Raw genomic sequence first — 10,642 nt, forward strand, 5'->3', positions numbered from 1 at the left:
ACCGTTATAGTAAATCGTTGCAAATTCAGTGTTTGATCTTATTAAATGAGAGCCATTCAATTATATGTCTTTTTACATCCCTAGCCTCCCAGGAATATTCGTTTTTGGACAACGTTGTCAAGCACTAACACCGTCAAATCAATAGCTACCCCTTTGGCCATGAGTATGGATTATTATTATTATACATTATTGGTATTACATTGGCCGTTTACTGTGTCCCTCGCTCTTCAGGAAGTCACGCTTTCGAACTGCTCGTTCAATTCGTCCTTCTCATGCTGCCATAGCTGCATTTAGGCAACGTCACAAGAAATACGTGAAGCTGCTAAAGTTAGCTAGCTAATACTTTACAGATATCAATGGCGTTTACATTATATTCCCTTATTCAAGCGGTGATTTTGTGTGTTAATGCTGTCGCCGTATTGCACGAAGATAGATTTTTAAGTAAAAGTAAGTGGCTGTGCATATGTTGTTTAACATTACTTTCAACAGTGTTTTGCTAACGTTAGCTAGCTACACCAGTAATAAGTGGAAAAGCTTGTTTATTGATACAATGATATCTCTTATGGTCTAGTATTTGCATATAATATAGCATTTTTTCCCCTCTAGTTGGCTGGGGTGTGGACCAAAGTGTTGGTGGATTTGGTGATGAACCAGGCATCAAAGTGCAGCTAATGAACCTTGTCCGCTCTGTGAGGACAGTGATGAGAGGTATGACCATAGAGATGGATAGAGGACTTTAGCAAAGATGTGTATGTATATTATAACTAACCCAAGATTCACTACATGATCAAAATTATGTGGACACCTGTTGGGTGATTAGGCCTGGCTTGCAGTTGGCATTTCAATTCATCCTATAGGTGTTCGATGGGGTTGGCATCAGGGCTCTGCAGGCCAATCAAGTTCTTCCACACCTATCTCGACAAACTATTTCTGTACGGACCTCATTTTGTGCACAGGGGCATTATCATGCTGAAACAGCGAAGGGCCTTCCCCAAACTGTTGCCACAACATTAGAAGCACAGAATCATCTAGAATGTAATTGTATGCTGTAGCCTTAAGATTTCCCTTCACAGGAAATAAGGGACCTAGCCCAAATGATGATAAAAAGGTCCCAGACCATTATTCCTCCTCCACCAAACTTTACAGTTGCCACTATGCTATGCATTGGGGAAGGTAGCTTTCTCCTGGCATTCGCCAAACCCAGATTAGTCCGTCGGACTGCCAGATGGTGAAGTGTGATTCATCACTCCAGAGAACATGTTTTCACTGGCACTGAGTTTTACACCACTCCAGTCGACGCTTGGCATTGAGCATGGGAATCCCAGGCTTGTGTGCTGATGCTCAGCCATGGAAACCCATTTCGGGAAGCTCTCGACGAACAGTTCTAGTGCTGACGTTGCTTCCAGAGGCAGTTTGGGACTTGTTAGTGAGTTTTACAACAGAGGTCAGACTATTTGTATGCACTTCAGCACTCAGCGGTCCTATTCTGTGAGCTTGTGTGGCCTACCACTTCACGGCTGAGCCGTTGTTACACATAGATGTTTCCACTTCACAATAGCAGCACTTACAGTTGACCGGGGAAGCTCTAGCAGAGCAGAAATTTGATAAACTGACTTTGGAAAGGTGGCATCCTATCACGGTGCCATGTTGAAATTCACTGAGCTTTTCAGTAAGGCAATTCTACTGCCAATGTTTGTCTATGGCGATTGCATGGCTGTGCGCTCAATCGTATACACCTGTCAGCAATGGGTGTGGGTTAAATGAATCAACTCATTTGAAGGGATGTGCACATTCTTTTGTATATACAGTGTAGTTCATCTGTGTCGTTTTCAATGGGAGCAATGAAGCATAGTGTGTAGAAAAATGCAAGGAGGTGGGCAGAGCCAAGCACAATCTAGTAAGATCCTATTGGCACGTTCTGGCATGTATTTGCATATTTCCATTAGGGAACGCCTTCTCTGTGAAGTGCATGTATGCAGTAACTCAATTTGCCCTTGCACTCCTTGTAAACAACGTACTTTCTAAAAACTCTGTCAAAGGGTCACATCTACAAAACTTTGGAAGTTTTGGAAACAGAACTGTATTGAGGTTGGGCTTTTCTTCGATGAGAAAATCTGCAGAATGTCGACCCAGTTCCATCTCGCTTCATACTCTCCCACTGCCAACCACTGGGCTTCCTCTCCTCACCATATTTAGTGAGGGGTGAAAATTCCTTCCGGATGCTTCAGATTTATACATCCGGTGAAACATCTGGCTCCTTGTTCTATCTGTGACTTTAGTGCCCAAAAGCTTGTTTTAGACTGAGCAGCGCCATTGATTACTTTCACCATTTTGAAGTAGTCAACTGGGTGGGACTTCATATGGGTTGTAGTGATGTGCAGTTGGTGAATGATTTATGCTTTTTGTACTGACTCGAAGAGTCATGATTAGTTTTTCTGAGTGACCTGTCATTTTAGTTGTGTGTTTGATCTGCTGGCCATAATAGGTCCCACAGCATGATTGATACACACTCAGTGGCTCCAGAGACGTTCTCCGACCAACAACTGCCTGTCATATATGCGCACAGGAAAATAGATCATGCTGAAGGCAGCATAGATAAGAAAAAACTGATAATTAATCGCATGGTGCAATAATTATTTAATTAAAGCTGCAATATGCGGGAAAACGCTCTGCCATTTCCTGGTTGCAAAAATTCGAATAGTTTTCCTAATTTCAGTTTGTGACAAAACAAGCAATAGTGTAGAGAATCCTTGTACCGTCTAAACCGCTGTGAAATATATTTTCAATTACCAAAAATACTGTAATTTCAGCTGTTTGAAGCTGGTGTACAAAACCAAAAGTAAGACGCAAAAATGAAACTTAAGGACAGGAAGCATAGAAATAGCGTACATAGAACAGATGTACTGCTTCTTAGACTGGCTTTCAATGAGAATGATGGATTTATAACTCACATTTCTATGTGAATTTGATCAGGTTGCGGAAAAGTTATGATGGACACAGCTTTATAAACAAACTTGAACTCGAGAACAAATCGCTTGAGGTGCTGCAGTTCGCTAACGGTATAGTGCTCATCACCCTCACAGCAGTCAAGCAAGAAGGAGTTGGCATAGAATCAAAGGATTGTTGACAAAATGTAAACTATGTTTCCTTTCCTAATATTTATTGAAAACAGAAATAAATCTGTACAATGAGCACTTGCCTTTTAAGTTCATCGTTAGTTGTTGGTTAACTTTGGTTAACTAGCTAGCGACATTTAGCCATATTGGCATAGGTGTGACAAGTCAAAACACCTCAACTAGACATGTTATCAATAGCAGGATAGAACAAGCTAAAAACGAGCCACCTGCAATTCCCCACATTGCAACTTGTTGTAATTTTTAATAGTTATCTGATCATCCAGAATCATAACACACAGCATTTCGCTCCATTGATGCCCGGGCATCATTTTCGTGCGGTTGTAGCCTAACCCATCTATGGGTTAAGGAAGGATTACATAATTCCATCAGGTTACCAGGAGGGATCCGGCAATGAATTATACTCGTGAGAAAACATTCCATAACTGCGGGTGGCAGTAAATTACCAACCTTTACTTTATACCTGTTCAAACCACACATTCTACGTGGCAGTGTCCAGCCTTTCCATTTGTTTGACAGTACAAAGTAGTAGTAGAAAAATGTAATTGTTGACGATAGTTAATACAGCCACAAAGTCTTAAACTCTTCCTATTTCGACAATTTATATCTTCTTAAAATCTGACTTTAACCTAACCCTAACCACACTGCTAACATTGTCTAACACCTAACCTTAAATTAAAACAAAAATGCACATTTTTGTTTTCATACATTTTTTTTCAATATAGACAATTGGCTATGTCATCTAGTGGAAACCCTTCAAAATGGAGATGGCCTCAGTGGCGCTGCACGTACTCTCACAGACGCCATAATGGGACAGATATAATGCAATGTCCATCTAAAAATCAATACCATATTCAAATATCAACAACAAAAATATTCTGCATTCATGTTGCTTTTTTAAATAGATTATTCTTGTTTTCCTCTTAACAATTTGATGTTAACCAGACTGAACTGAGACTGGTCTGACTTTGGCATAATTCATAATCTTTACTCTCTCATCTTGCAGTGCCCTTGATTGCTGTCAATTCTGTCTGCATTGTGTTGTTGCTGCTTTTTGGCTGAAGAGAAGACTGGACTGAATTTGGACGCTGAACTAAGAGAAGCCACTTTCAGGGGTCAGGAGGATGTCACCCTGGCACCTGGAGGAGGGACCCTACATGCACCAGGAAGAAGAGTACACCCACACGTTTATGTATCTCAAGAGATTCAGCATTACATTTGATTTCCTTTATTATTATTATTATTCCTTACCTCATTTGTCAAACCTGTTGGTCTTAGGTCAGGCTAAGTGACAGTTCAGATGCAAGAACAATCTGAGTTTACTACATTCACAGTTTCTTTTACAGACACCCGTTAGCCAATGTTATAGCACAAGGCAGTTCAAAAGAGCCTACGGTTGCTTTTGGAAGATTTCTTCATTGTAAAAGGATAATTGACTTTGATCTTATGATTCCACTTTCTTTCTCCTTATTTGAAATTGTGGTTCGTCACAGTTCTGATGGTATATTCTATGTCTTGCTTTTAACATATTCCTGGATAAAAAGTTGTCATTTTGTGTCCCATGCACAATCTAATTATGTACGACTTTTTCTAAGTAACTTTCTATGAATTACTTGAAAAAATAAAGATTTTTAAAAAATCTACCACTTTTGAGTTTGTTCATAACCCAACATTAGCTAAAATAATAATAATTTTAGCAGGCGCACTCATCCAGAGCGATTTACTCTCAGAGCAAGTTGAACATTACATCATTTTCTTGTCCCAGAACACATTCCCTACTTACACAACTTTTCTTTGATCATGGCTGTGTCAAAAGCACATTAAGAAGACCAAAGAGACCTTGCTCAAAATATATATTTGCTGAATGGCTAATTGTTTGCATGTAAACAAAATTAATCCTTTCTCTGGCAAATCTGTAAAAAAATGTTAGCAATGCCCTGTATGAATGGCATCAATCAGTGCACTCTTGAACTAGCTGCAAACTTGAGCACAAGGGCGACCAAATAAGGTGGGTGCTTCTCACTAGGTGCTTTTAGCAACGCGGGTGTATTTTCATACACTAGTGTTGCTTTCAATTGTTTAACTGTCGGTGTGCAGGCGGGTTGGTCATGACGACGGGAATAGAGCTCCACGTTGGAGGTGTCAAACAAGGAAATGGTTCCAATCATACATTTTTCCCATAGGGGATTTTAGAAACACTTCAAATAAGGGCTGTGTTTCGTGTAGGCTTACCCTGGCGTGACGTTTTGATAACCATACAAATCTCTATCGGACAAGGTGACTTTTACCCATATAATCTTGGAGTCACACGATGATTTGTTGTGTGGTCCATTCCGACTTGGGAAAGCCTGCAGTTTATTAGGCTACAGATTAAATAAGTTATGAGCTTGATGCTCCTTTCCAATTAATATTGAGGGTCTTATTCTGGTGACATGATGATCGATGCTTGGCTGCCCTTTGACAAATAAAAATAATCTTGCTCTTTTGTCCATAGTAATCTCATCATATAGGCTATACCCACACAGTATCTGCGAGCTGTTGGCTAGAGCACATGTGCCAAGCCTGGAGTGGGCACATTCGCTATATAACACGTTTTTTTTGGTGACAAAACCATCAGTAGAGTTGAAAACAAGATGGAAACCCATTGTAAGTCGCTCTGGATAAGAGCGTCTGCTAAATGACTTAAATGTAAATGTTAATGTAACTCGGTACATTGGAATTTAACCGCAAAAGTAATGTTTATGTGCGCTACGTCATCACGCACATCCTTTCCACTGGGCACAGACGTCAATTCAACGTCTATTCCATGTTGGTTCAACGTAATTTCATTGAACGGACGTGGAAACAACGTTAATTCAGCTAATGTGTGCCCAGTGGGTTTTAACTGCAGTCAATTTGATGGAAGCACATGTTTTTATTCATGTTTGACTGACAGACCTCAAGCTAGATTCCATGCTACATGCAAACGAATGAATTAGATAGGTTTATGAGTAGGAGTACGAGTAGCATTACAGGTTTTCAGATACAAAAACTACAGTCATGCTGATTCAATTCAATTCAATGGGCTTTATTGGCATGGGAAACAAATGTTTACATTGCCAAAGCAAATTAAATGGATAAACAAAAGTGAAATAAACACAAAAAAGTGAACAGTGAATCTTACACTCACTCAAGTTCCAAAAGAATAAAGACATTTCAAATGTTCTCCCATCTTCACTGAGGAACTCTGGAGCTCTGTCAGAGTGACCATCGGGTTCTTGGTCACCTCCCTGACAAAGGCCCTTCTCCCTCGTTAGTTCATTTTGGCTGGGCGGCAGCCAGCTCTAGGAAGAGTCTTGGTGGTTCCAAACTTCTTCCAAACTTCTTCCCAGATCTGTGCCTCGACACAATCCTGTCTTGGAGCTCTACGGACAATTTCTTCGACCTCATGGCTTGGTGTTTGTTCTGACATGCACTGTCAACTGTGGAACCTTATATAGACAGGTATGTGCCTTTCCAAATAATTTCCAATCAAATGAATTTACCACAGGTGGACTCCACTCAAGTTGTAGAAACATTTCAAGGATGATCAATTGAAACAGGATGCACCTGAGTTCAATTTCAAGTCTCAAAGCAAAGGTTCTGAATACTTGTGTAAATAAGGCAAAAACCTGTTTTTGATTTGTCATAATGGAGTATTGTGTGTAGATTGATGAGGGGGGAAATAATTTCATCAATTTTATAATAAGGCTGTAATGTAACAAAATGTGGAAAAAGTCAAGGTGTCTGAATACTTTCCGAATGCACTGTATATAATGGAAAATATTACAATAGCTTTTTGGTTGATAGACAAGACTGAGACCTTTCACTTTGAGGTTTCTTCCATCACTTTAGCAGTCTGAGGTAATTCAACTCAGAGAGAGTGCTCTCAGTCAGGCCAACTTGTAGGGGCCTTAACGATTTGGGGGCAATGCTATTGAAGGCCCCACTCACCCCAAATTGGACATCGGATCAGTCAATAGGGCCCCCCTATGTTTAATTTGAAACATCTGTATATAGATTAGTCTCAATGCCTACCGTTAACTTTGTGCCCTGTTATACAGTGAGTGTAGAAAACATTAGGAACACCTTCCTAATATTGAGTTGCACCCCTTTTGCCCTCAGAACAGCCTCAATTCGTCAGGGCATGGACTCTACAAGGTGGCGAAGCATTCCACAAGGACGCAGTGCCTAGAAAGTCTGTACGTGTGTACGTGTGCAATGTGAGTTATCATTATCATTATTATCCTTAGGGTCTTTATGGTGGACATGGACATGAAGGAAGTGGGGGCTACAAAATAAGTGTTCCCAAATGTCCACATCCTTCTGTGCTGGTATCACGTCTCGCAGGTAATTATTATTGTAAGAATGTTTTTAAAGAACACCTTTGACATGAATCGTGTTCACTTTTAGGCTAGGATAAAAAGATACACTGAATGACAGCGTTATCTTTCTGCAGGCTGTAAACAACAAAAGAATCTGATATGACAGGAATGGACCATCTGGAAGACACTTCAACAACACTGGAGGAAGTGCTTCTTGTAATCCTTTTGTCCTGGCCTACCTGAGGAAGTACTGGCTTTCTTGTGCCATGAGAATAGCAACACCAAACATCTCACTGAGAGCTATTAAAAGGCATTACTGTCTGTTCCATGGCCATTTTAATTCATGGTAAGAAGCTATCCATTGATTGTGGACAAATAACAAAGCAGTCAGGGTCATATACTGTACCTGTCCACCCCAGTAAAACCCCAAATATAAGGAATTATTCCTCCGTTGTTAGGAATTTCTGTTGTCATTCAAGTCTTGTTATTTACACAAATGATTTAACACTAACATGCTGATCCCTGTCAGTCCTTGTCTTTGAAGTATTGTTTTGTGTATCATCACAGGCTTGGAATACCATATTACTTACTGTATGTTGTAGATTCTTCCTGCGACTAAAATATCAGTTCCTGAAAGGCACAGCCAGCCGGAGATGCAACCATTTCCTGAAACTTCTAACGCGTCAAGTCAATGGAGGATGGACATTACTGCCTCAATTCTATGTCTGACTGTCAGAATGTGCATTTCAGTGCTCAGCTAGTCACGCTCTTATTTGTTGGTCCCGTCTGCAGTGCAGACATTCATCTTTCATCAATTTTCATCCTTTGAATCTCATCATTCCATTATTGTTAACATTTTGTCAAATGATCACAATAAGTGGATTGTTTGGTTACTACAAGCAAAGTATTTACACTCGGTAGTTTGGGTCCTGGATGCTGATTGTCTGAAACGTGTGATATTTCAGACAATATACCAAGGGTATGATGCAAAAATACTTGTTTACTGTTCTATTTATGTTGGTAACCGGTTTATAATACCAATAAGGCATCTCAGGGGTTTGTGGTATATGGCTGATATAGTCGGAAGTCTGAGATTTCCGAGTTCCCAGTCCATACAATTGAAAGCAACGCTAGTGTACATAAATACATCAGCATTGCTAAAAGCACCTAGCTTCTCATCAATTTTCTGAAAATTGGAAATATTCTGATACATTTTTTCATTGCTGGGCTTCCAGCGTGTGCCGTATATTTTCATTATACAAACATGTATTGCTTTTATAAACTACTCTGACAGTCATCAAATAATTTTATGTTTCCCTACCTTTTTCTCTCTTTTTAAAAAACAGGGCCATTTATACTCCTGCGATGGTGGTGTCAAAGGTAGAGTCTCTTGACAATGTAGCAGTCAAATTTGTTCTAGGGATATGATTTCATTTCATTATGATCATAATTTCAAAACAGCACGCTGCCTACTAAGATGGCTGTTTATTTGTTCACGTTTGGAACAATTATCTTCAATGTGCTGATATTGTTTCTCATATTTACATTTACATTTAAGTCATTTAGCAGACGCTCTTATCCAGAGCGACTTACATATGCACTACCGTTCAAAAGTTTGGGGTCACTTAGAAATGTCCTTTTTCTTTGAAAGACAATAAAAAATGTTGTCCATTAAAATAACATCAAATTGATCAGAAATACAGTGTAGACATTGTTAATGGTGTAAATGACTATTGTAGCTGGAAACGGCAGATTTTTAATGGAATATCTACTATATATGCCATTTAGCAGATGCTTTTATCCAAAGCGACTTACAGTCAGTCATGTGTGCCATACATTCTACGTATGGGTGGTCCCGGGAATCGAACTCACTACCCTGGCGTTACAAGCGCCATGCTCTACCAACTGTGCTACAGAAGGACCACAGTTGAAGTCGGTAGTTTACATTCAAAGTGCCTGTTCCATCTCCTCCTGATCTATCTCAGATAAGAAATAACAACAAGACAATCACTGAACCCATGAGAACCTGTATCACTTAGTGGCACGCTGTATCACTTAGTGGCACGCTGCATCACTTAGTGGCACGCTTGCTTACAGAGCCATATATAGAGATATGATGTACTGTGTAAATGGTGCAGCACACTTAGTGATGGAATCTCAGAACAAACAACATTGCAGGTTGCTAGATCCTGTATCCTGATATAAGCAGCCACATCTTCAGTGGTAGAACAAGCCAAGGAATGTACCCCAGATATTAAAAATACATGGTATTATCTATCTAGTCTTACCCTCACACTGGTGAAAGGTCAATAGGTGACTTACTATCTATAGAGTGGAGAGATCTGCTCAGCTGGGAGTTGAGAGGAGGCCAGACAGAGCTGGGTCAGGTTGGGCTTGGAAGAGGGGGTGAGGGGTAGGTCCATCTCCATCTGAGTAGGCAACACCAAGTGATCTGATAGGAGGGGGGTGGAAATTCTAATAATTCACACATTGATTTGGTTATACCATATGTCAATAATAAAGTTGTACAGTGTATGTAGCCAATCTGTTGATTTATTGACTCTTGACACATCATGAGAATATACAGTAAAGTGAGATCTACAGTAAAATAAGATCTACAGTAAAGTGAGATCTACAGTAAAGTGAGATCTACAGTAAAGTAAGATCTACAGGAAAGTGAGATCAACAGTAAAGGGAGATCTACAGTAAAGTAAGATCCACAGTAAAGCGATAGTTTTGTACCTGATGACTTGAGATCCAGCAGCATTTCATTAATCTCACAGTGAGTCATTGACTGGCAGCCTTGGCACTACAAACTGGGATATGTCCACTGACTCCAGTGCACCAGAGGGAGTTGCTGAAAGAAAGAACATAAAACAGGTTGTTATTGGTAAGAAATATTTATTTTCAATGACTTAACTGGCTAAAGGTTAAATAAACAGATGACACAGGACTTTGCAATTAGCCTCAAACACAGTCATTCTACACGGTAAATGCTGTTCCTAGATATTCAGTACATAGGTGTACAGAGGCCCATTATCAGCAACCATCACTCCTGTGTTCCAATGGCACGTTGTGTTAGCTAATCAAAGTTGATCATTTTACAAGGCTAATTGATCATTTGAAAACCCTTTTGTAATTTTGTTAGCACAGCTGAAAACTGTT

At 39.9% G+C, this 10,642-nt stretch overlaps 1 protein-coding gene across 1 annotated transcript; it reads left to right on the forward strand.

Annotated features, from left to right (window-relative positions):
- Positions 1-266: 266 nt before the first annotated feature.
- Positions 267-4,777, forward strand: LOC118358129 (immediate early response 3-interacting protein 1-like). Its single transcript, XM_035735611.2, has 3 exons — positions 267-447; positions 607-708; positions 4,141-4,777. Exons 1-3 carry the CDS (start codon positions 357-359, stop codon positions 4,194-4,196), a joined length of 249 nt encoding a protein of 82 aa, XP_035591504.1. The 5' UTR covers positions 267-356; the 3' UTR covers positions 4,197-4,777.
- The last annotated feature ends 5,865 nt before the right edge of the window (positions 4,778-10,642 follow it).

Source organism: Oncorhynchus keta, chromosome 25 (genome assembly GCF_023373465.1).
Source record: "Oncorhynchus keta strain PuntledgeMale-10-30-2019 chromosome 25, Oket_V2, whole genome shotgun sequence".
Lineage (NCBI taxonomy): Eukaryota > Metazoa > Chordata > Actinopteri > Salmoniformes > Salmonidae > Oncorhynchus > Oncorhynchus keta.